The sequence below is a fragment of the Hyperoodon ampullatus genome, assembly GCF_949752795.1.
Source record: "Hyperoodon ampullatus genome assembly, chromosome: X".
NCBI classification, from domain to species: Eukaryota; Metazoa; Chordata; class Mammalia; order Artiodactyla; family Ziphiidae; genus Hyperoodon; species Hyperoodon ampullatus.
Window position 1 is genome coordinate 47,325,521 of NC_136913.1, and position 25,210 is coordinate 47,350,730.

The following is a 25,210-nucleotide window of genomic DNA, read 5'->3' on the forward strand; positions in this document are numbered from 1 at the left end:
CATAAAAAAAAAAAAAAATTAAAAAAAAAAAAAGTATTTAAGTAAATGCCTATAAGGTCTGGAAGAATACACCCTACATGAGATTAGCCCCAGGAAGAGTAAGGGGACTGGGATTGAGAGTGGTCAAAGGGGACTGTCATCTTACCTATTATGCTCTGATTTTTTTTAAAGGAGAATGTTTTCATTTTGATCTGAAAGTCACAGAAGGGGACATATCTGCAACTTTCTCTCAAATGGCTCATAAGAAATAATATGCAGGGCTTTCCTGGTGGCACAGTGGTTAAGAGTCCACCTGCCAATGCAAGGCACACGGGTTCAAGCCCTGGTCCGGGAAGATCCCACATGCCGCAGAGCAACTAAGCCCATGTGCCACAACTACTGAGCCTGCGCTCTAGAGCCCAGGAGCCACAACTACTGAGCCCGTGTGCCACAACTACTGAAGCCCGCACGCCTAGAGCCTGTGCTCCGCAACAAGAGAAGCCACCGCAATGAGAAGCCCGCACACCGCAATGAAGAGTAGCCCCCGCTTGCCACAACTAGAGGAAGCCCATGCGCAGCAATGAAGACCCAAAGCAGCCAAGATATAAAAATAATAATAATAATTTTTTTTAAATTAAAAAATAAACAACCTGGGGGACCTCCCTGGTGGCGCAGTGGATAAGACTCCACACTCCCAATGCAGGGGGCCTGGGTTCAATCCCTGGTCAGGGAACTAGATCCTACACGCATGCCGCAACTAAGTTCGCATGCCAGAACTAAGGAGCCCGCCTGCGGCAACTAAGACCCAGCACAACCAAATAAATAAATAAATAACAAAACAAAAACATCAACCTATGTGCCAGCATTTTGGATTTCCTCATGTATTACTGAGGAGAAATGTATTCTGAAGACTCTCAATGGATGGTGCCATATGGCCTAAGAATGCTGGTTTTGTGCATCATGGCCAGTATCATTTAAAAAAAAAAAAAAAAATCTTGGGTGATGTGATAGGAAACAAATTACACATAATTGTTTTAATTTGCATTCCTTTGATTTCTACTAAGGCTAAATTATATATATGTGTTTATGGGTTATTTGAATCTCTTCTTGAACTGTTTGTGCCACTTACTCATTTTTTCTCCCTATCTAGGTCTTGGTGTTTTTCTTGTTTAGAAAAGGGCTTTATAAATTATGGATATTATCTCTTTCAATTTTTCCTCTTAGCTTTTAGTTTAGTTTTTCATGGTCTCCTTCCTTACCTTCTTGAGCTTTTCTATCTCATTTTCATCTTTTTTCACTGTCTGCTCCCACATGTGTACTTTATCCTGGTCCTCCTTCAGTTGGTTCTTTTCAAAATCCAATTGGATGCCCAAGCGAGTCTTCTGATTCTCGAACTCCAAACTGTGGGGAGAAAGGAGAACTAGGCCTAGGGCACAGGGACTCAGTTACTGCTGAATTTTAGTCACCACTCAGCTCATCCACATAAAACTGTCCCCTGAAGTTACAGAACTAAGTTCCTTGGCCTAGCTTTGTAGATATGGCACAAGGCAGAGGAGATTGGGCCAAACTCCATGAATCCTCCTTTAAACACTAGAGCCCCCATTCTGAGTTCCTAGAAGGAGGCACAAAAAGGTCCACCTGAACCCACCAGCTATGATAATTCCTATTTATTAAGCTTCTATGTAATTTACATACATTACCTCTAATCCTCTAATGAACAGCTCCACAAGAAGGCATTATTATCTTAATTTTACAAATGAGGAAACTTGGGCCAAGAGGTAAAAGACCTTGCCCAAGGCCACAGAGCTGGCAAAGAGAGATTAGATCCCGGGTGTAAACACCAAAACCTGGGTTTCTTCTCCTGGCATCCTTGCAATATAATGTGGTGGGATAAGGGGACTGGTATCTCAACTCTGCCATTTACTAGTAATGAATCTCAGACAAGTTAGTCATACTCTCCATGCCTGTTTCCTCACCTGAAAAATGGAAATATTAATAGTACTTACCGCAGAGTTATTGGGAGTCAATATGTATAAAGTCCTTAGAACCATGCCTGGTACACAGTAAGTACTCAACAAATTTTAGTTATCATCACCACCTCCAGGTATACTGGCTGTATTCAGTTCATATTCAGTTCATGGGCTTTGACTCTTTCCAACTACCCCCAAACCCCCGCATACACCTCTGCCCCAACATTCCAGAATCTCTAAAGGGGCAGAGCTTGGGTAGTAAAAAAAAAAAAAAAAAAAAAAAAAAAAGGAGGAAATAGATTCCTGCTAGTTCCCTCCTCCCCATCTCTATAGAAACTCAAGAGTATATAACCAGCATACACAGATACTAGCAGGACAGGCAGGTCTAACTTCCAACTGTCCCTCCACCCCCCAATATGGTGTGACAGATGCTGCCAGATGTCATGCTAGCAGCTTAAACCTATTAGTCACTATAATCCAAATGGGATGTAATTAACTCTATAATTTTGAGCTATGCAATTTTAAGTTCAATCTCCTAAGCATGACTCACAAAGCTTTCTGTGATCTGGCCCCTGCTGACCTCTCCAACACCTCCGCCTTCCTCCTGACCCCATTTTTCTGCTCCAGACATTCAATACTTAGTTTGCAGAACAAGGTATGCTCTCTCACACCTCTGAGCATGCTGTTCTCACTGCTTGGAACTCCCTTCTTCTGTCTACTGCCAGGTTGGCTAAATCCTACTCACTCTACAGATCTCCAGTTCATCACTCCTTGGTCTATAAAACCTTTCCCAACGATTGTGAGCAGGTTCTTAGTTCCTATTACACTTTGTTGGGTTCCTCCCTTTTTGGTGTAATCATACCCCATAGTCCATAAAACACTTATGATCGCTGTCTGTACAAGACCTTTCCCTTTTCTCCTTTGGTTCAATCTGATTTCTACTCCTATTATCTTCCCTACAGTGAGCATGTACACCAAAGTGACATACATACACACACACACACACATACATACATACGTATATAACCTTAAAAATGCATATCCTTGTAAAATGTTGTTTTGTTTTTAAATTTATACAAATGTACAGTGTTATAAATTTATCCTGTTACTGCCTGTAAATCTAGTTCTTGTCTGAACTGCTACACAGTATTCCATAGCCTGTATAGTCATCATATTTAACTTATACTTCTCTGCAGTGATGGCCGTCTACATTGCCACCAATGTCCCACTATTACAAATTATGCCAAGATGAACAACTTTGAATGTGTCTCTTTGTCACCCTGTGGCCAAGACTCTCTCTGGGATATAGACTCAGGAGTGGCTTTGCTGTCATTGGGCTCGTGTAGACTTATTTTCACCAAATACTGCTAGATTGTTTTAATTCGCATTTTCTCTAATTAGGAATGAGATGGAACATCAATTCACAGTTATTAGCCATTCGAGCTTCTCTTTCCTTGAAATGCTAATACATCCTCTCTCCATTATTCTACTGGGTCTCTAGGTTTTTATTTTTCCTTTTGTTGATTTGCAGCTCCTTGAACATTTTCCTCTGTATTTTCTATCTACCTCAAGTACGGCATCATTCTGAAACTGCTGATCTACTTGTTTGTCTCCCTCTTTACTCCATAACTCCCTGAGGACAAGGACAGTCTCTGATTCAATTCTATATCCCCTGAGCCTGACTTGGGGGTAGGAGAGCAATGAACAGTTACTGTATGGGTGATGGGCTAGATGAACTGCTGACTGAAGCCCTGGGTCCAGGGGGTGACCTCCTTCAGAGAGACTGTGTTGTGTTCATCTATCTTACCCTCATCTCCCCACTCTCTCCAATACCTAGCACAGGACAACTTGGCACAAGTAGGTATTCAAACAAGGTTTGTTGAACAAATGAATAAACTAAAGTGGGAAAGAAAGGAGAAACTTGCTTTGTTCTTACTATTCTTCCAACCTAGAACTTTGGTCCTCCTCTCCCACATCACCCATCAGGACAATGACAATAATAAAAGCTAATATCTATTGGGAGTTCCCTGGTGGTCTAGTGGTTAGCATTTGGTGCTTTCACTGCCATGGCCCAAGTTCAATGCCTGGTTGGGAAACTGAGATCCTGCAAGCCACATGGCGTGACCAAAAAAAAAAAAAAGCTAATATCTATTGCTCTTAGTAGGTGCAAAGTATCATGCTAAATACTTTATAAGGATTAAGCCCAACCTCTGATCCACCCCAACAATTCTATGAGATAGGTATCACAATTATCCCACTTGACGCATAAGGAAACGGGCTTAGAGAGGTCAAGTCACTGCCCAAGATAAATGAACCATGGAGCTGGGACTTTAACCCAGGCAAACCACGTTTAAAGTTGGTACTCCTAATCCCTATACTGTGCCACATGCTTCCCTGATGTCCCTGTTCTTTAAGGCTGACATACCATAAATGCCCATCGTTGTAAAAGCTGCTCCCTGCCTTACGATGGCATTTGACTTCCCAGATGTCAGGCTAGGGGCTCAAGGGCACCCCAGTCTCCCCTTCTAACCACACTTCCACCTACCGCTTCTTGGCGATTTCATTCTGCCGCTTCACCTTTTCTTCCTCAAACTCCCGGATGTTGCGCACACCAATCTCCCGACAAAACTCTTCAAATACCTCATCCTCTACCTGAGGGGGGAAGCAAGGGAGAGAAAAGGCCCTCTGGGTCAGAGTGCTGCTTCCAGCCTCAGTCCTGCCCTGATGCACATGCTGGCATGGCTCATCCTCTACCAACCTGGTTCATCTTCTCCTTCAAGTCTTTCATTTCCCTCTCTCGACTCTGGATGATCCTCTTGATATCATTGATTCGAGGCCCAAAGTTCGCTAGCTCACTCTCCAGCTTGGACTTTTCCTGAAGGAAACGGGGTTGAGAGGACAAAAGAGACCAGGATCCTTGGAGAAAAAGAGCCACCTTGAGTATACTAGCCCCATGGACAAAAAGGGCTAACTCGCCACATGCTGAGAGAACCTGACTTAGCACTGCTGTTAAGGTTGCATCATCTCTCACTTGGACCATCACATGGCTTCCTCCCTGGCCTCTAGTCAGCCAGCTTCAATCCAAAAGGCTGGGCACACAGTAAACATCATTACTTACAGGTCCACACTCCCTCATCAATAACCCCTGGGGCCAGATATGTTTTGGAATTCAGACTTTTTGATTTTAGAAAAATGATACATATACTACATATTACATAAACCTCCAGGGTGAGTTGGGGAAGCACCCATAATCAAACACATTACTATATCTATAAAAGTACCCCCACCCACAGGGACTGAAATATCTGTAGTTCACTTTGAAAACTTTCAGAAGGAACTCAAATATTTGTTGAATGAATTAGTTATGTTAATAGCACCTAACATTTACTGAACGTTCACTGGCTATGAGGAATCACTCTAAATACTTCACATGTATTAACTCATTCAATCTTTGTAAGGACCCTATAATTCTAACTCCCACTTTACAGATTAAGATGAAAAAATTGACACTGAGAGGTTTATTTTGTTTGTTTTTTGTTTTTTTTTCTGTTTTGTTTTGTCTTTTGAGTATCTGCAATACGTATGTTTGACAAAGATATTGTTTCTGGAATATATTTTTCAAAAAACTTACAAACCAATACAAAAGTGAGCAAAAGATTTGAACAGATACAACACAGAGGTTTAGTAACTTGCCTAATGTCATACAGAGCCAAGATCTGAACCCCTGTTTGTCTGACTCTATGCTATGTCTGGCTCCCCAAAGGAAGTGGGACAAGTTCCCCACCCCCAGAAAAACCTAGGCCAGGAATGTGAGGATGGCTTTCGGCAAACAGGGCTGAAGGCCAGGCCCCACCTGCAGATTCAGGGCCAGATGTCGCGTCTTGGTCTGTTCTAGGTCACTCTGTGAGTACTTGAGCCGCATCTGCAGTCCATGGGCCTGAGACTGCACCTGACGTAGTTCTGCCTCTTTCCGCTTTGCCTTCATCTGCTCCTAAAGTGGACAAGAGAGAGGGGCTAGGTGGTAAGAAGGTGGCCGGCTGGCCTGGGCTTCGGACCCCCATTCTTAGGGACAGCCCTGCCTATGGCTTACCTTCAGCTCTTCTGTCAACCGCTCTTTCTTCTCTTTCAACTTGTCTACTGCTTTCTCATCCCAGCGCCGGGCCTTGGCCTTCAGATCACTAGCCCCGCCAGAGATCACCCCTGACTTCTGGAACAGGGTACCATCCAGTGCCACTGTCTACATACAGCAGGGAGAAGAGAAGAGAGGGGAGAAGCTAAACAGAGGAATCGCCAATACTAAGCCTGTCCAACCCCAATATGGGCAAGGGAATCCATACCTTGTGGCGCTGGTGGCCTCCAAAGGCAATGCGGCGGGCATCCTCCACATTGTCACAGACAAGGGCATTGCCACAAGCGTACTGCAGGGCCTTTTTGATGTGAGGTGGCTCATAGCGAATAACGTCAATCACCAGCTTGGCCCCCTTCAGCTCCCGGAGTTTCTCATCTGTAGGTTTCACCTGTGAGAAGCAGCTCAGTTAAATGGCAGAACACGGAGGGCTAGGAGGAGCAGCCCTCTCACACTGCCCTGACCCCATCACCACCAGCTTCACCTCCAGGTAATCAAGAGGCAAGAAGGTCTCAGGCTCCCCACGCTGCTCCTTGATATACTGAATACAGTCCCGGCCTGTCTTCTCTGAGTCCACGATAATGGCATCCATGTTCTTACCCAAAACCTTGGTTACTGCAATCTGATACTTCTTTTGTGTGGGCTGGCAGAGGTCAATGAGGCGGCCGTACTAGGGAAAGTCAGAAGAGAAAAGTGAAGCATGAGGCTTTTGGGAGCTGGCTTAGGAACCCCAATTCCCAGCTTGGAAGGGGGTGGGAACAGGTCAGAATTTCTATCAGGAACACAGCCCCCACACTACAGAAGAAAAACCTACTTTGGCTTTAAAGCAACAACAACTTCAGGCAGTCATGTCTGAATCCAAAAATCATCTTTCTAAACCTCACTTTTACCATTTCACAGACCACTGCCACCCAGGCATTATGCCAGAGACCCTATATGCATTATATCAAATTCTCACAAACACCCAGCAAAGTAAATCTCTTTGTTCAGTTCACTTCCCCCATGCCCCCCAAATCAACCATGGTTCCCTAAGAACTATCAGATAAAGGGTAAGATCTTTAAGGGCAGTGACTGAGTCTAACTCCTTCTTACCAACTCCCCAGCAGTGTCTATAGGAAAGATCAGGAAATAGTTGTGGAACTCAATTAAGTTGAACCCAGGGATGGAATTACAGCAATAGAGGAATAATATTCAGGGAATCTGGGGACTCAGGATTTGGTTTAAGAGGCCAAGAGATCTGATAAAGCCTAATGAATGAGCTGGTTGTTACATGCCAAAGAAGCTCATACTGATGCCTGCACAGAGCTACTTCCTGGGAGCTAATTCCTGCCCTGTGTCCCCTTCCCTTCCCAGAGCCCTCTCCAGTTTCCCCACCTCCCACAGAGGAGTGGACACAAGCAAGACAAAACTTTCAGAAAGATACAACTGGTGTGATGAAAAGAACACGAGGTTAAGAATCAGAACAAGTTGGGTCTGAACTGCAGTTTTTTTTCTAATTTTATTTATTTATTTATTTTGGCTGTGTTGGGTCTTCGTTGCTGCATGCAGGGTTTCTCTAGCTGTGGTGAGCGGGGGCTACTCTTCGTTGCGGTGCGCGGGCTTCTCACTGCGGTGGCTTCTTTTGTTGCGGAGCACGGGCTCTAAGCACACGGCTTCAGGAGTTGTGGTGCTCGGGCTCTAGAGCACAGGCTCAGTAGTTGTGGCGCACAGGCTTAGTTGCTCTGAGGCATGTGGGATCTTCCCGGACCAGGGATCGAACCTGTGTCCCCTGCGCTGGCAGGCGGATTCTTAACCACTGCCCCACCAGGGAAGTCCCTGAATTGCAGTTCTTATACTTATAAGCTACGCTGTTTTGAGCAAGTCATTTAACCTCTCTGACCCTCAGTTTCCCCAGCTGTAAAAATGGGACTAGCAATCCTGTCCTCACAGGGCTGCTGTGAAAATTATCTGACAGTGAGTGTGAAAGTAAGTGCTCAGGAAATGAGTTCCCTCTCCACTCTTACCACAGAGCCAGGGTACAGGCGCTTGATGCTTTCCATAATTTCTGCCTTTCGCTGTTGGCGGCTGCTCTCCTGGCGGTCAATGCGTGCATCCCCCAGCTGCTCCATCACCTGGTTCAGCTCCTTATTGATCTCATCAATTCGCCGCTTGGCCATCTCCACCTCCTCTGTCAGCTCCCCCTCTAGCTTCTTCTGCTCCTCGAGGGACTGCCTACAAAGTAAGGAAACACAAGGGTTACCCTGGCTGGCCAGAAAATATTCCTGGCCGAGAGGAACTCTGTGGGTCTGCCTGGAGAGGGGCAGGACAGGAAGGGTTCACAAGAACAGGCCTGGAAGTAAGAGGAAAGGTTACAAGGCCACATACTTGCTAGTTGTGATGTATTCCTCCAGTTTCTCAATCCGCTTCTGATTCTCTTCAATCTCCCTCAGCTTTTGCTTGATCTTGGCCTGGGAGAAAGACAAATACACTACATCACCATAGGCTGAGTAAGTTAACTCCAAGACCATGGGGCCCTGGCTCACCACCCACCATGTGCCTGCTCATCCAAGAGCCCAACAGTCACGGACAATGGGTCACTAGTGCAGGAGGCCCATTAAAAAGCAGACACACAGAGACTTCCCTGGTGGTGCAGTGGATAGGAATCCATCTGCCAATCAGGGGACACGGGTTCGATCCCTGGTCTGGGAAGATCCCACATGCCGCAGAGCAACTAAGCCCACGAGCCACAACTACTGAAGCCCGAGCACCCTAGTGCTCGTGCTCCGCAACAAGAGAAGCCATCGCAAGGAGAAGCCGGCACACTGCAACAAAGAGTAGCTCCCACTCGCCACAAAAAGAGAAAGCCCGTGTGCGACAATGAAGACCCATCGCAGCCAAAAATAAATCAAATTAAATCTTAAAAAAAAAAAAAAAAAAAAAAAAAAAGCAGACACAAAGATGGTGTTCAATGTGGCTCTGCTAACTGATGGGGTCACCTTGGGCCCTATGAAACCCTCTCATAGGTGTTCTACCCAGCCTGGGCTAACTTCCTCACCAATCAAGAGAGGATCGAACCAAAAAAGTGTGGGCTAGACTGCCCAGGTTCACATCCCAGTTTGGCCACTTAATAACCTTAGGCAAATTACTTCACCTCTGTGCTGTACTTTCCTCATTTGGAAAATGAGGAATTAAATGACTGCATACATGTAAAAAACAGTGTCTAGCACACAGTAAGTGCTTGCTAGATGTTAGCTATTGTCAGTACTGTTAAGACTATCTTTACTTCCTTTTCTCTGGACCATCACTCCTAATCTTGTACGGCATGCCCACCTCTGTCTCTACTTTCTTCCGCTCTTCCAGATCCAGCCGGTCCTGGTCGGCCTTCTGGTCTCGATTGAACTTCTCAAGCTCCTGCGCCAGGGTAGCTGCTCTCTTGCTGGCTTCTTCTTTCAACCGGTGATATTTCTTCACCTGTGTCAGGGACAGGGAAGGAGGACAGGGATGACCAAGTCAGTCCATATCAGCCCAGCGATCTCTCTACTCCCCACCCCCGCCAAGAGCTTACCTGATTCTCCTCCAGGGTCAAATCTCTGCCCTGACTCTGACTCTCCTCTTCCATCCGTTCCTCAAACTCCTGCCGGGCTTTCTCCACTGACAGCATCTCCTTTTCTAGCTCATCCATGTCACCTTTACGCTTCTTGTAATGCTTCTGAGCATTCTGTAGGGACTTCTTGGCTGCTTCCAGCTTCTTGATTTTGTGGGAGGTATTCTCCTTGGCTTTGATGTACTGAGGCCGCTTCTGGTTCAGCTCTGAGTCCTTCTCCCTTTTGCGAGAGGGGAAGGGGGAAACCAGAAACCAGTTAGCACTGTGGGAGAAGGGAGGGTTCCAAGGCTTTTTAATCCAAAGGGGGCCTAAACTCCAAGCCTCAGGGAAGTGCCTAAAAGAACAAGGGCCTAATGCCCCACAGATCCTCAAAAAAGGGGCTATTCCCTAGAAATGATGGCTTCGGCCTGGCATTCCAGCCACTCTATAAGGTAAAGCTACCACCCCTGCCTCAACTCTAGCCAGGTCAGGCCCCTCAGTAACCACTCCCAAGAGTAACCTGTGTTCATGTAATCTGACTTAACCTTTTCAAATTTCTGTCCTTTAAACTTCAAGCTCCAGTTTTCCTCTTCTAGGAAGAGACTACAGCCACGAGTGGCTTCCCATCACTCCCTCTCACCTGGCAAAGCCACCACCCCTTTCAAGTTCTCCTCTTCTGAGTACCTATCTACCCGGAGTCTGAGTACTTAAATACTCTATTTGTCTAAAATGCAAGTCAACTAATGTGTCTGATTCTAGCCAAAGCAAGTCAAGGGGAAGATAGAGAAACTAGTACAGGCACTGGGCTCTGGGCTCAGAGGAGCCCTAGGAAACAGCACAGCCTCTTGGCTTTCCACAAGTCACATACCCAGGCCTGCCACTTACTTGATCTCCTTCTCAATCTGCTGCTGTTCCCGCATCATTTTGCCCAGCTCCTTCTTCTTCTCCTTCAGCTCATCCTCTACCTTGTCCATGCGCTTCTTGTCCTTCTCGATCTCCTTGTTCTTAGAGGCCAGTTCTTTGTTGAGCTTCTCGATTTCCACTTCATTATGATAAAGTTTGAAAAGTTGCAACTGTACCTGAGCTCGCACCACCTCATCCTTCAGGCGCTGGTAGCGGTCAGCCTGTGCAAATAGGGGTGTGGAGGCAGGGGTGCATCAGTAAGGCACTGGCTTAAATCTGGCCTCTCAGAGCCCAGAGGCAACCTGGTCACCTACCTCTTCTTTTTCTTGTTTGGCCTCCTTGCGTTCAGCTGCGATGTTTTTTTTGCGATGGTAATTAAACTGCGTGTCCTCTTCAGCTTTCACCATTTCCTTTTTTCGCTTGTCATATTCCTGGGCCAGCTCCCCAGAGCGACTGATCTCTTCAAAAAGAGCTGTCCTCTCTTTGGGGTTCTTCATGGCAATAGATTCCACAGCACCCTAGTAAAGGTCAAAACACTCTCCCCACTTAGACCCTAGCCAGTCCAGTTCCCGCTACCCACTCCCACTCAATCATTCAGAAAAAGTTCACTGATCCCTTCCACACAGTGGGTGCCACATTTCACCATTGAGCTTTGAGGACACATTCCCTGCCTTTTGAGGTACATGGGGAACAGAAGAGACAGAAGCACAGACAACACCATGTGTTACGTGCAGTGACACCAGTAGCACAGAAAAAGAACTAAATGAAGCTTGAGGGTAGGAGACTGGTAGGGGTACCTATGTAGGAAGGTTTCCCAAAGGTGACATCTAAGATGAGTTTGGAAGATGGGGAAGAAACTAACCAAGAAAGCAGCTAACCAAGAAAGTAAGAGAGACGAGGTTATTCCACATAGAGGAAAATTAATATTGCAAAGGCCTGCAGACCAAAGAAAGCAGGTGAATTTGGGGAACTGTAAAAGGCTTAATTAGGCTGGAGGGCAGGGCTAGAAGGGACGAGTAATGGCATATGAGGCTAGTGAGGTGAGCAAGAACCAAAGGGTGGTGTTTCATGAATGACAGGAGTTGGATTTCATGCTAAGGCAACGGTTCTCAAACTTTAGCGTACATCATAATAACCTGGAGAGCCTGGGAAAACACAAATGGCTGGGCCCCACCCCATAGTCTCTGCCCCTATAGGTCGGGGGTAGGGCCTGAGAATGTGCATTTCTAACATGTCCCCAGTTGATGCCGATCTGGAGACTACAATTTGAGAACTGCCATCAGAAGGCAATGAGAAATCACTGAAATGTTTTAAGGAGAGGAGGGAAGGAAACATATTTGTGCTCCCATAAGATGATCCTGGCCTAGGGGATGAACAGGAAGGGGCAAGACTGGAGTCGGGAAGCCCAGCGAGGAAGCTGTTACATTAGTTCAGGGGAGAGATGATGAAGCCAGAGATGGAGGAGGTCCAGTGGGGATAGAACAAAAAGCAGGTAGCCAATAATTGTTAAAAATGCCCACCTGGAAGACGAGGAAGTTACGAGCTTTGATAAGAATGCCCAACTTCTCTAATTCCTCACTGTACTCATGTAGCTGGACCACTTTGTTGTTGATCTTGTACTCAGAGGAACCCCCTACAAGACAATGCATGAGTCAACCGAGGGTTAGGCCTCCCTCCTACCCCAACAAACTAGTCTAGCCACCCCCCGATGCCCGTGGACCCAAGGAGAACCTCTGGCCAGCCTCACCCACCAACAATGACACGGGCAAAGGTGCGGTCCTCAGCACCCTCCTCAGAGTAGACCATGCTGACAAAGGCCCGGTTGGCAGCTGGCTTGCCCACAGGAGCTCCATGGATCAGGTCCCTCAGGGTCTTTACCCGCAGGTTGCTGGTTTTCTCACCCAACACAAAGCTGATGGCATCCATGAGATTTGACTTACCTAAGGGAGGACAGGACAAAGTAGAGGAGGGGAAGTCACGAAGAAGGGGAGAGGAAAAGGAATAAAGGAGACGTTGACAAGAACATAAATGTTCCCTAACCACTCAGTGCACAGACTAACAGGAGGACAAAATACTGCTTTGCCCCTGTAAAGGCTGGGCCTGACCAAAGCCCTGGATCAAAGGCTTAGAAAAACAGCTCCTTTGCAGTTACCACTTACAGCAGCCAAAAACTAGAACCCCATCTAAGGAAATGGTATATTCACAGAATAAATCGTTCTACAACATTTTTTTTTTTTTTTTTTTTTTTTTGGCCATGGCGTGCAGCATGTGGGATCTTAGTTCCCCAACCAGGGATCGAACCCACGCCCCCTGCATTGGAAGTGTGGAGTATTAGCCAGGGAAGTCCCTCTACAACCTTTGATGACATGGGAAAATACCCACAGTAGGAGAAACAAGCATGATACAAAACTCAACATAGTTTGATCTCAACCAAGTTTAAAAAAAAACACACACAAAACAAAAAAACACACAGGGGCCGAGGGAAGGGGGAAAATACAGAGCTGTTATTTGATGAGTATAGTCTCAGTTTTGCAAGATGAAAAAGTTCAGAAGATTGGTTGCACAAAAATGTGAATATATTTAACACTACTGAACTGTACACTCAAAAATGGTTAAAATGGTAAATTTTATGTTATGTGTATTTTAACATAATTTTTTTAAAAAGGCATATTCCTATAGTGATACAACATTCACCTATGAAGTATCTTACCTAAAATATTTGACCTGAATCTAAACAAACCTTTAGACCTACCTTCCAGTTTATAGGAAATACAGCAGTTAGAGAAACATGGTAAATGACACCATGAAGAAACCTTAAGACAAACACAGAATGTGGGATATTCTACAAGACAACTGGTCTGGTCTTTTTAAAAAGTCAATGTCTTTTGGGGAGAACCATTCCAGGATTCAGAGATTACTGAGACATAAGCAAAGGCAGCACACAAACTTTGACTGGATTCTGGTTCCAAAAAAATCCCAAAAAGGCATTTTGGGGAGCAATTTGGGAAGCTTGAATATAAACTGGCTAACTGATGACATGAGGAAATTAATTCTCTCAGGTGTGATAATGGTATACTGGTAAACAGGAGAATGGTAATCTTAGTAGATGAATGCTGAATCCTTTAGGGGTGAAACATCATTATGTCTGCAATTTACTTTCAAATGATTAAGTAAAACACAGGTGTAAGTTTGAAAAGTTTCATAATCAAAACTTGGGGGGACTTCCCTGGTGGTCCAGTGGTTAAGAATCCATCTTGCAATGCAAGGGACGTCAGTTCGATCCCTGGTAGGGGAACTAAGATCCCACATGCCGCGGGGCAATTAAGCCCGCCACAACTAGAGAGCCCACGCACTGCAACTAATGAGCCCACGTGCCACAACTAGAGAGAAGCCCACACACCGCAACAAAGAGCCTGCGCACTGCAACGAAAGATCCTGCATGCCACAACTAAGACCCAATGCAGCCAAAAAATTTAAAAACAACAACAACAACAAAACTTGGGGAGACGGAAAGGCATAAAAATATAAACAGTATAACAGTCGTCATTTCTGGGAAAGAAAATAGGTAACAAGTCAGAGAAGGGAGAGAATCTTCCTTTTTACTGTATATCCTTTGGGATTTTCTGAATTTTATACCATGTGCATATATTCACTATTCAAATAAATAAATAAGGTTTTTAACATTAAGAGTGATTATCTTTTCAGTAGTGGAGTCACAGTTTTTACTTTCTCTATTTTAGACTCAGAAAAAAATATATTAAAAAAAAATTTAGACTGGGGTTGGGGGTAGGGAATAGTTTAATCTCTATAAATTCTATCTCAAGATTCCCCCCAACATGCTATCTGACCTTGAACTGAGGACCTGATTTCTAAAACCCTTCTACCCAGCTATAAAAATGGCAGCCCAGGTCCTTCCACAGAGGCAAAACAAGACAGTGATTAAGAGCTTGGGTTCTAGGGGCTTCCCTGGTGGCGCAGTGGTTGAAAATCTGCCTGCCAATGCAGGGGACACAGGTTCGAGCCCTGGTCTGGGAAGATCCCACATGCTGCGGAGCAACTAGGTCCGTGAGCCACAACTACTCAGCCTGCGCGTCTGGAGCTTGTGCTCCACAACACGAGAGGCCCGCGCACCGCGATGAAGAGTGGCCCCCGCTCGCCGCAACCAGAGAAAGCCCACGCACAGAAACGAAGACCCAACACAGCCAAAAATAAATAAATAAAATTAAAAAAAAAAAGAGCTTGGGTTCTAGTCCAACAGACCAGGTTCTAATCTTAGTTTCACCACTTCTTAGCTGACCTTCCTTTCCCACACCTGGAAAATCTGAAAAACCATGACTCATGGGTAAAGCATCTAAAACAATGGTTGGCACACAGTTCTCTGTGGGAGTGGCAGGAGCACAGGTATGACAGCCACAGGTTCTGATCCTGGCTCTGAGAATCAAGTGTGCAAGTAATCACAACTCTTTGTGCCTGGGTCTTCTCATCTATAAAACAAAGATAATGGTATCTCCCTCCTAGGGTCACTGTGAGAATTTAAATGTAAAGTGTCCTAATAAATAAAGTACTTGCCACACAGTGAATGCTCAATAAATGGCAATCCTATCCTAACCAGGTCTGGACTCTTAGCTTAGTCTCCCTCATCACAGCAGGACTAGCACATCATACTGACCAGGAGTCAGCCTTTTAGGCACCCATTTCCAACTTTTGGGCTTCTCCCATGCTCTCCAAGGATGGCAAGAACATCTCACAACCAAAGGCCTCCCTACTTGCAATCATTCAGTATTGTAAACATTTTTATAACAAGCATTATGACCTGAACAATGATATAATGTTTCAAGGAATGTCTTCTTTGGGGCACTCCATAGACCAGTGATGAAGATACAGAACAGAATAAACGTGAACATGTAGCAAGTGTCTACTATGTGGCAGAGAGAAATTCACTGAGGGGAATCAAAGAATGCCTTGTGGAGCTGGGCACTGAAGAATGGGGTCGGATGTAAGCCTGACATCTACTCGAAGAATGAGGAAGAAGGCAGTCTCTTCCCCCTCCCCCATTTTCCTTTGATTATAAAAATGTAGCTCAACTGAATCCTTGGAGCAGAGCTCCCTCGCCTTCCCACTTGTATCCCTCACAAGCATCCTATAAATCTACTTCTTGCCTGTCAAAAAAAAAAAAAAGAACGGGGTAAGGGAGGGCCAGTCAGACCGAGGGCCTTTTCGGAATACCTGGGTATACAAATTTACCCGTGTTGAGGAGACTGAATGCCAAGAGGTGCATCTCAGCTCTTTCCACAGGGGCCACCACACCAAAATCCTAAGAAACTGCAGTGGAACCCCAAGCATTAGCCATCTAGGCCAGTAGTTCTCAAATGAGGTGGGGGAGGGTGGGGTGATTTTTGCCCCTCCCCACTGGGGACATCTGGTAGTGTCTGTAGACATTTTTTTTTTTTTTTTTTTTTGCGGTAAGCGGGCCTCTCACTGTTGTGGCCTCTCCCGTTGCAGAGCCCAGGCTCTGGACACGCAGGCTCAGCAGCCATGGCTCACGGGCCCAGCCGCTCCGCGGCATGTGGGATCTTCCGGGACCGGGGCACGAACCCGTGTCCCCTGCATCGGCAGGCGGACTCTCAACCACTGCGCCACCAGGGAAGCCCTGTAGACATTTTTGATGGTCACACCTGGAGGGGGTGGGGGGGTTGCTACTGTCACCTAGTGGGTAAAAGCCAAGGATGCCACTAAACATCCTACAATCCTAAAAGCCAAGGATGCCACTAAACATCCTACACCTTACAATGCCACTAAACATCCTAGTGGGTAAAAGCCAAGGATGCCACTAAACATCCTACAAGGACGGACCCCACAGCGAAGCATTATCTCACTGGAAATGTCAATAGTGCTGCTGTTGAGAAACCCTGCTTAACAGAGAGCCATATCTAGGCAAGACTCCAGGGAAGGCCATCAGTTACAGCTACTTCAGTAAGGGCAGCCCCTCAGGCTAGAAAGTGATTTAGCTAGAACACCTCTGAGGTGAAGGAACACAGCAGGATTCCAAACAGACCTCTAATGTCCGTAGATGGGAGGACTCCATGGTGTATAATTTAGAGATGGGGAATTTAGATATGAAATAGAGGCCTTATCTGACTACCCTTTCTTTCCTCCTTGCCTTCCTTTCTTTTTATTTTTTCTCCCAGTTTTAACAAGATATAACTGACATACAACACTGTATTACTTTCAGGTGTACAACATGATTCTGTATTTGTATATATTGCAAAATGGTTGCCACAATAAGTTTAGTTAGCATCCACCACCTCACAGTTAATTTTTTTCTTGTGACTTTTTAAAGATCTACTTTAAAATATACAAAATATACAATACAGTATTGTTAACTAATGACCACTCTTCCTAAAAAGCCATCCAAGTCACTCTATCACATCACTGTATCACATCAATCCTGCACAGCACTTATCACAGCCGAAAAACAACTTATTTCCTCCTTTATTATCGTCTTTCCCCTCTGGAATGTAAGTTCTCCGAAAGCATGGCTTATTCTCTTCTCCGCTGTTTCCACAGCACCTTGACTGAGTAACTCCTTATAAAGCAGTAAGCATTCAATAAATTTGACGAGCGAATGAGTTCTGACTTTTGACGGTTTCAGTGGTAGGAAAGGCATGCCTCGAATTCGAGGCATCCCCACCTCTCAGTTGAGGCCGGGGAGTCGAGACCCCAAGCACTCCGGAGACGCGAGCACGGAGTCCGAAATTCAAAAGTGCCGCCTCCAGAGAAGAGTTTTTAAACGACAAAAAAAAAAAAAAAAAAAAAAGGAATTGGAGTGTACCAACGCGAGGCGGGAGGGGGCGCTGGGATGAAGCAGAAGTATACCGTTTGGCCCGGAGGCTACGGGAGGGCCACGAGCGGTCCCACATCTGCCGGGGGGTTCAAACAATGCGTGGAGGCCGGATGCAGCTGCTCCGGGGAGGAACTGCGTGGCCAGAGACTGGCAGCTGGCTCCGGACGCGCCACTTTTGGCTGCAGGGGGCAGTGGGCGGGGTAACGTAGACTTCGGCCCGTACCACTCGGGCCGGGAAGGGGGTCGCACAGAGAGCGGGCAACTGACACCTGGGGAAGAGGTTCGCGTCAGCGCACCCGAGCGGGAAAAGCGGGCCCAGGTCGAACCCCTCAGGAGGGCAAGGAACCTGTTAGGGTTCGCGACATTTCAGGCTGCACAGGCTGGGTTGTACTACTGTGCTGCCGGATGGGGGGGGTCCAGGCTGGGACATTAAGCAGGGCCGCAGCCGGGTTTATCTCACCAGAGCCATTGGGTCCAATGATGGCGGTGAACCTCTGAAATGGTCCGATAATCTGCCGACCCTTGTACGACTTAAAGTTCTCGATCTCAATCAGCTTCAGGAAACCCATGACCGTGGCGGCCCCGGCGCCTGTTAGAAAGGCCGCGCCGTACGCCCGCGAACTGGGATAGCCCGCGCGGGAAACACCGCAGTGCAGGGCGGGCGGACGGCAAACCTCGCGAGAATAAGTCCAGGCCTAACGGGATTTTCGGCTTCCGGCGCGGGCGGGGCCTTCGGGCTGACGTGGAGGTTTTCTTGATCCGTTGCCAGGGCGCGAGGTTACGACAGGCGCTAGGGCCCCTCCCCCCTTCCTTGTCGCATGGCAACGCAAACACCCAACATAGTCTTGGAAGAGGCAGGCGGGGCCGGGAGGAATCTGCAGCTGTTGGGATGGGAGAACCCGTCTGAAGGAGCAGATCCTTGCGGAGACAAGCCAGGAGTCACAGCAGGATTATGCCCTCCAGGGCAAGTGGAAGGTGGGAGCTCGGCTGAGGCTTTTGCCTGGCCGGCGGGAAGGCTCAAACAAGAACGGGGTCGGGAATTGGAAGGACCCCAGGGAGCGGAGGGCTGTACAAGAAGGAGGGGCCAGCGGGAGGATTCCGTGTTAGAGTTCAGATCTTGCTGAGGGTGGAGTAGGGTTGGAAGTGGAGTGGGGTGGGGTTATAGGTGGGATGGGGTGTGAAGGGGGATGGGGCGTGGATGGAGATGAGGGTACTCTGGAGCGACTGGGATACGGGCTGGGGAAAACTATGGCCAGAGGTACTGTCCCTATCCCCCGCCTCCCTCCTGTTTCTCCAAGCAGAGTTCAGAGACTGCCGCTATAGCTGCTATAGTCTTGGACCTGATCCTAGAACCAACCTGGGAGCTTCAAAATTGGGACTCCTGAGAAAGGTATTTTGTGTGAACCCCTGGGAGTCAGGGTCCCTAAGCCAGTGCTCTCCACCTCTATCCTTCTTCCCTTCTCCCCCCTTCTTCTCTCTCTCTCCATGCCTCACCCCCATCTCATTCCCTCCTCTCCATCCCCCTCTGCCGTCCCTTGCTTCCTCCCTTCCTCTTCTCTCTCTGCCCTCCACCCCTATCAACCGCCCTGTTGCCCTCCTTCCTCTTTTCTCCCTCTGCCCCTGACTCTGCCCTTTCTGTCCCCTTCCCCTCTGTTTCCCATCTTTCTATCCCTCTCCTCCATCCCCTCATCCCCCATCACCTTATACCTGCTTTTTACTAAGCAATGGCCTTAGCAGTCCAAGAGGCTGTCTGTGGAATCTTCCCCTTCAGTGTGACCTTATATTGTGGTGACAGATGGAATGAGTAGGCTGGTGTTGGTGCTTAGACATGAAAAGGGTCTGGTGGCTGCCACAGCCATTCCTGTAACTATTTTTTAAATGACGTCTGGAGGCTGGGAAGAGTCTTAAAGCCTTAGGACAAGTCCAGGAAAGTGAGAAAGCTTGGTTGATGCAATCTAGTAAATGAAGTTCAGTTGGGAGAAACAGTCATGATCAGGCTGAGGGGATAAAATGACCAAAGGACGGCAATCTCATGTAATTGACAGGAACTACTGTTCCATTTAAGATGAAATGGAGCTTGGGGGGGGGGGGAATCAAATTGGATCCCTACTTCTCACACCATATACAAAATGCAATTCCCAAATAGATTAAAAACTTAAAAGAGGAAAGCAAAACTTTAGAAATTTTAGAAGAATATATAGGAGAATATCTTTATGACCTCAGGGGATTTCTTAAATAATAAAAACTTTTGAGCTTAAAGGAAAAGATTGGTAAATTTGACTACATTCAAATTCCTCCAAATTACAACATAAAGTGAAAAGATGGTAAGTGCACACAGAAAGCTTCTAAAGTTTTGATACTGTTCTATTTTCTGGGTTCTGTGGAGGGTTCACAGGTGTTCATTTTGTTGTTACACTTCATAATTTACATGTGTTAACCATATTCTTTTGTGCATATCAACTGTTACCATAAAATTATTATAAAATAATAATAAAGTGAAAAGACAAGCCACAAATTGGAGATGTTTGCCACAGGTAAACTAAGAAATGATTAGTGTGTAGAATACATAAGGAACTCCTAAAATTAATAGGAAAAGGACAAACTGATTTTTTTTAATGAGCAAAAGATATGAATGGGCACTTCATAGTGCCCATAGAAGAGAAAGAAAAATGGACAAAACACACATGAAAAGATGTTGCACCCTCATTAGCAATAAGGAAAATTCCAATTAAAACTGATAATTATAATTTTATACCCACAAGTTGGCAAAAATTAAAAAGTCTGTAATATCCAGTGTTGCTGAGGATGTGGAGTGGCTAGAGTTTTTATACACTATAGTGAAAGTATAAATTGGTACAATCTCCTTGGAAAACAACATTATCTCGTAAAGTTTAAATAGGCTTATGCCCTATGATCCAGCACTTCCACTCCTAGGTATATGCTAGGGAAACTTTTCCACCTGTATATATGTCTCTTTTAATCTACAAGTCCCTCCTCTTTTCCTCTTGCAATTAAAAAATAAATAAACTGGGTTGTTTGTGCTGCTGGGTTGTTTGACTAGAGTCCTAGTCTCTCTTGAACCCAGTTCAGTCAGGCCCCACCAAAAATGTTCTAATCAAGGTCATCAGCAACCCTCCCCTTCAAGTTAGTCAGTTCTCAGTCTTCATCTTACTTAACCCATCATCGGTTGCTCACTCTCTCCTCCCAAAAGCACTTTCTTCACTTGGCTTCTCAGGCATTCCCGTTTTTTCTCCCACCTCACTGGCCACTCCTTAGCCTCCAGTGCTGGCTCCTCCTCTACCTGTCGCCCCTGAGGCATTCTTAATTACCTACAGTCCCTTAGAGATCTCTCACTGCCTCCTAGCTTTGAATTCCTTATATCAGTCAGGATGGGCTAAATTATGCTGAGGTGACAAACAACCTCAAAATCTCAGCAGCTATATGTGGAAGCTAATAAATACAACAAGCTAGTAAATATGACATAAAAGAAGCAGACTTACAGATATTGAGAACAAACTAGTGGTTACCAGTGAGGGGGTAGGGGCAATATAGGGGTGAGAGAGTGGGAGGTACAAACTACTGGGTGTAAGATAGGCTCAAGGATGTATTGTACAACATGGGGAATACAGCCAATATTTTGTGATAACTGTAAATGGAAAGTAACCTTTAAAAAAACTGTTTAAACGTGTGTGTGTGAGTTGTGAAAAAAATAATATCTACTTCATAGAAATATTAAGAAGAGTACTAGTAGGTCAAAAATAGTCAAATATCAGCATTTTCATATGGTGCAACCTAATAAATGAGTTACTAATACAACATGCTTATAATTGCACCTTTTCAGTAAATACTCAGTAAATGTTAACTGTGATGACAATAAAAGAAAAAGAAAAAAAATAAAATAAAATCATAGGCTATATAAAGCTTAGTAAAAATATGTGCTACATAAGAACAAATTGTTTCTGACAGAGGCCCTGAGAAAGCCTTAAGTGATCTAGTTTTGTTTATTTTTAGTTTCAAGCTATGTTACGGGTGGGTGAGGTTGCTGGTTAACTAAATTCCAGTTAGGCAAGGTCCTGCTATACAGAAGCCGAATAATAAAATTATTTTTTAAAAAAACTGTTAAAAAAAAAAAAAAAACGAAGGACAACCAATCCAAACAGCCACCTAGGCTTTCTCAAATAAAGCAAGCACTTCAGCTATAGCCAATCAAATAATTTCCTTGCTTTCCATCTCTTCTCTTTAAAGATCTTTCCCTGAACTCTTCTTTTTTTTTTTATAAATTTATTTTATTTTTATTTTTGGCTGTGTTGGGTCTTCATTGCTGTGTGCGGGCTTTCTCTGGTTGCGGCGAGCGGGGGCTACTCTTCGTTGCAATGCACAGGCTTCTCATTGCAGTGGCTTCTCTTATTGTGGAGCACAGGCTCTAGGTGCGTGGGCTTCAGTAGTTGTGGCACAAGAGCTCAGTAGTTGTGGCACAGGCTCTAGAGCGCAGGCTCAGTAGTTGTGGCACACGGGCTTAATTGCTCCACGGCATGTGGGATCTTCCCGGACCAGGGCTCGAACCCGTGTCCCCTGCACTGGCAGGCGGATTCTTAACCACTGCACCACCAGGGAAGCCCCCTGAACTCTTCTTAACCACTTCTGGTTTGGCACTGCCTGGTTTGTTTTTTGCTCAGATAAACTCTTAAAAAAATGTTTTTTTAAGTCTCAGCAGTTCATAAAAACAAAGATTTTTTGCTCAGATAAACTCTTAAAAAAATGTTTTTTTTAAGTCTCAGCAGTTCATAAAAACAAAGATTTCTTGCTCCTGCTTCTTGTCCACTGTGGGTTGGCTACATCTCTGCTCTGTCATCACTCCAGGACTGAGGCTGAAGGGGCAGCGCTCACCTGGGACAATGCCGGTCCCACAGCAGAGAGTGAAGAGAGAAAGTGGCTATCATGTAATGGCTCTTAGTTCTGCTTGGGAATGGCACATGTCAATTCTCACATTGCAGAGGGCAAAGCAGATCATATGGCTAAACTTGAGGACAATAAGATAAGGATATAGAATCCTGTAAGGAGGAACAGCAAATTTTTTTTTTTTTTTTTGGCCACATGGGGCTTCTGGGATCTTAATTCCCTAAGGAGGGAACAAGGGATCTAACCTTTGTCCCGTGCAGTGGAAGCGCAGAGTCCTAACCACTGGACCACCAGGGAATTCCCAACAGCAAATCTTTTTGAACAATAACAGAATTTACCATACTATATGTATGCTATCAATGGGTATCTAATCGACCTCTCAAACTCAACACTTCGAAACTGATCTCCAGATCCTCATCCCATTCTGTTCTCCCCACACAGACTATTCAGTTGATAGCAACTCCTCTGACTGCCCCAGCCAAAATCCTTGAAGTCATTCTTAACACTGCTCTCTCACAGCACATCCAATCCATCAGGAAGTCCTGTTGGCTCTGCCTTCAAAATATATCCAGAATCTGACCACTTCTTGCTACATCTGCTGCTACCAACCTGGTGTGAGTCATCGTCATCTCTTGCCTGAACGACTGCAATAGCCTCCTGTCTGGTCTCCCTGCCTCTAGCCTTGCCTCCCCTCCCCTCCAGTCTATTCTTAACAGAGCAGCCAGAGAGATCCTTTAAAAATCAAAGACAGGACACATCACTCCCACTGCTCAAAATCCTTCAATGGCTGCCCATTTCTCTCAGAGTAGAAGCCGCAGCCTTTACAATGGTCTATAAAGTCCTACATGCTCTGCACTCCCCACCCAATCTCTCTAATGTCATTTCCCACTCCTCCTTGCCTCCCTGCTGTCCCCTTGAACGTGTGCCTCTTCTGTCCACCTTAAGGCCTTTGCACTTGTTCCCTCTGCCTGCAGTGCTCTCCAAGTTATCTGCATAGGAGACTCTCTCACCTTCTTCAAGTATTTGCTCAAATATTACCTTCTCAGTTATGCCTCCCATGACGTCCATATTTAAAATTGCAACACGCCCCCCACTTCCTTGGCACTTCCAATTCCCCTTATCCTGCTCTATGTTTTTTCCCGAAGCACTTATCATCTTCTTACAAACTATTTAACGTACTCCCCACTAGAAAGTAACTTTCACAAGGACTCAGATTTTTGTCACTTTTGCTCCTTGATGTCTCCCAAATGCTTAAAGGATCATCCGACAGTAGGTACTCCATAAATATTTGTTAAATGATAGAATGAACATGGGTGAAAAAAGCAAGATGCAGAATAATGCATACTGTGTGATACTCCATAAAATTCTGAGACAAGATGTTTTAAAATATTGTTCAGGGAGTTACGCACACACAGTATATTAATGCATATTAGTAAGGGAATGGTAACATTTTGGACAGTGGTTATCTCTTAGGGTAAGGATGAGGGAGGAGAGACATAAGACCCTTCAATAGTATTGATCATTCACTATTTCTTAAGTTGGGGAGTTGGTTCATGGGTCTCTTTTATCATGCTTCCTAACTTACATATGGCTTATATATATTCTCTTGTATGCATCAAATATTTTAGTTACAAAATGGTTAAAAGAGAGAAAGAGGGCTTCCCTGGTGGCGCAGTGGTTGAGAGTCGCCTGCCAATGCAGGGGACACGAGGGGACACGGGTTCGTGCCCCGGTCCAGGAAGATCCCACATGCCGTGGAGTGGCTAGGCCCGTGAGCCATGGCCGCTGAGCCTGCGCGTCCGGAGCCTGGGCTCCGCAACAGGAGAGGCCACAACAGTGAGAGGCCCGCGTACCGCAAAAAAAAAAAAAAAAAAAAGAGAGAGCGAGAGAGACCGGAACTAGCTATACAAGGAGTTGAAGAATGGTGTTCCAAACGAAGGAACACAGTGTACAAAGGCCCTGAGGTGGGAACAGTTGTAGTGTTGGAGGACTTGATAGGAAGCCAGTGTGCCTGGAGCACCGTAAGCAAGGGATAGGGAGGCGTGAGATGAACTGGAGAGGTGTGCAGGAACCAGATCTTGAAAGCCCACAGTAAGGAGTTTGAATCTGATTCTAAGTGCAGTAGGAAGGCAGTGGAGGATTTTAAGCAGGTGCAAGACATGAGCAGATTTAAGTTAGCAGAAGTGGTTTGGGCTGTGGCTTTGGCTGGCTCACGTGCCAAAAGTGGGCCTCCCCAAATATGAAGGAACACAGGCAAATTTAAGCCCTCTAGCCTTTCATTTGACTGGAGAATAAGTAATAAAAATAAAGGGGGAACGGTGGTGGCATTTTACTGAAACGGGGAAAACTAAGTAGAACATAATGCAAAAGAGATGTTGTAAATGAGTTTGAGACTTGGAAAGGTGAGCAGGGGTCAGATCATGAAGACTCATAAATCTGGCAAAGGGGGTTGGACTTGATCTTGTAAACACTGGGGAACCATTTGCTTTAAAGCTGCTTTTAAGGGTTTTAAGCTGAGGTGTGCCATGGTCAGATTTGCTTTCAGAAAAATCACTTTGGTAGCCAAGGCAGAGAAAGAGGTAGAGAGCATAACACTGGAGCAAGGGAGGCCAGTGAGGCTCCTGGGAATACTGTCTGGCACCAGCTTGTGAGGCCTGAATTAGGGTGGTGACAGCAGAGATGGAGAACACAGATATGAAATATGTCAGGAGGTAAAATCAGTAGGAATCAATAACTGGTAAGATACTGTGGGGAGAAAGGAATGGGGGTGGGGGTGTAGTCAAGGAGGATGGTTAGCACTGACTGGCCATTCACCTCACTCTTTTTTTTTTTTAATTAGTTTCTGCTTTATAACAAAGTGAATCAGTCATACATATACATCTGTTCCCACATCCCTTCCCTCTTGCGTCACCTCACTCTTGCTCCAG

The 25,210-nt window shown here is 45.6% G+C and overlaps 1 protein-coding gene across 1 annotated transcript in view; it reads right to left on the reverse strand.

The window, feature by feature from the left end:
* SMC1A (structural maintenance of chromosomes 1A) overlaps window positions 1-17,953 on the reverse strand; it is a gene marked incomplete at its 5' end in the record, with an annotated part of 34,197 nt that extends 16,244 nt beyond the window's left edge. Inside the window, 16 exons of the mRNA XM_079728179.1 lie at window positions 1,239-1,380; window positions 4,495-4,597; window positions 4,704-4,824; window positions 5,803-5,940; window positions 6,040-6,186; window positions 6,287-6,466; window positions 6,560-6,745; window positions 8,079-8,286; window positions 8,440-8,522; window positions 9,385-9,525; window positions 9,620-9,878; window positions 10,523-10,761; window positions 10,855-11,058; window positions 12,061-12,173; window positions 12,292-12,480; window positions 17,845-17,953. Of these exons, the coding sequence (XP_079584305.1) occupies window positions 1,239-1,380; window positions 4,495-4,597; window positions 4,704-4,824; window positions 5,803-5,940; window positions 6,040-6,186; window positions 6,287-6,466; window positions 6,560-6,745; window positions 8,079-8,286; window positions 8,440-8,522; window positions 9,385-9,525; window positions 9,620-9,878; window positions 10,523-10,761; window positions 10,855-11,058; window positions 12,061-12,173; window positions 12,292-12,480; window positions 17,845-17,953 (2,562 nt within the window). The remainder of the gene's footprint in view (window positions 1-1,238; window positions 1,381-4,494; window positions 4,598-4,703; window positions 4,825-5,802; window positions 5,941-6,039; window positions 6,187-6,286; window positions 6,467-6,559; window positions 6,746-8,078; window positions 8,287-8,439; window positions 8,523-9,384; window positions 9,526-9,619; window positions 9,879-10,522; window positions 10,762-10,854; window positions 11,059-12,060; window positions 12,174-12,291; window positions 12,481-17,844) is intronic.
* Between the last annotated feature and the right edge of the window lie 7,257 nt (window positions 17,954-25,210).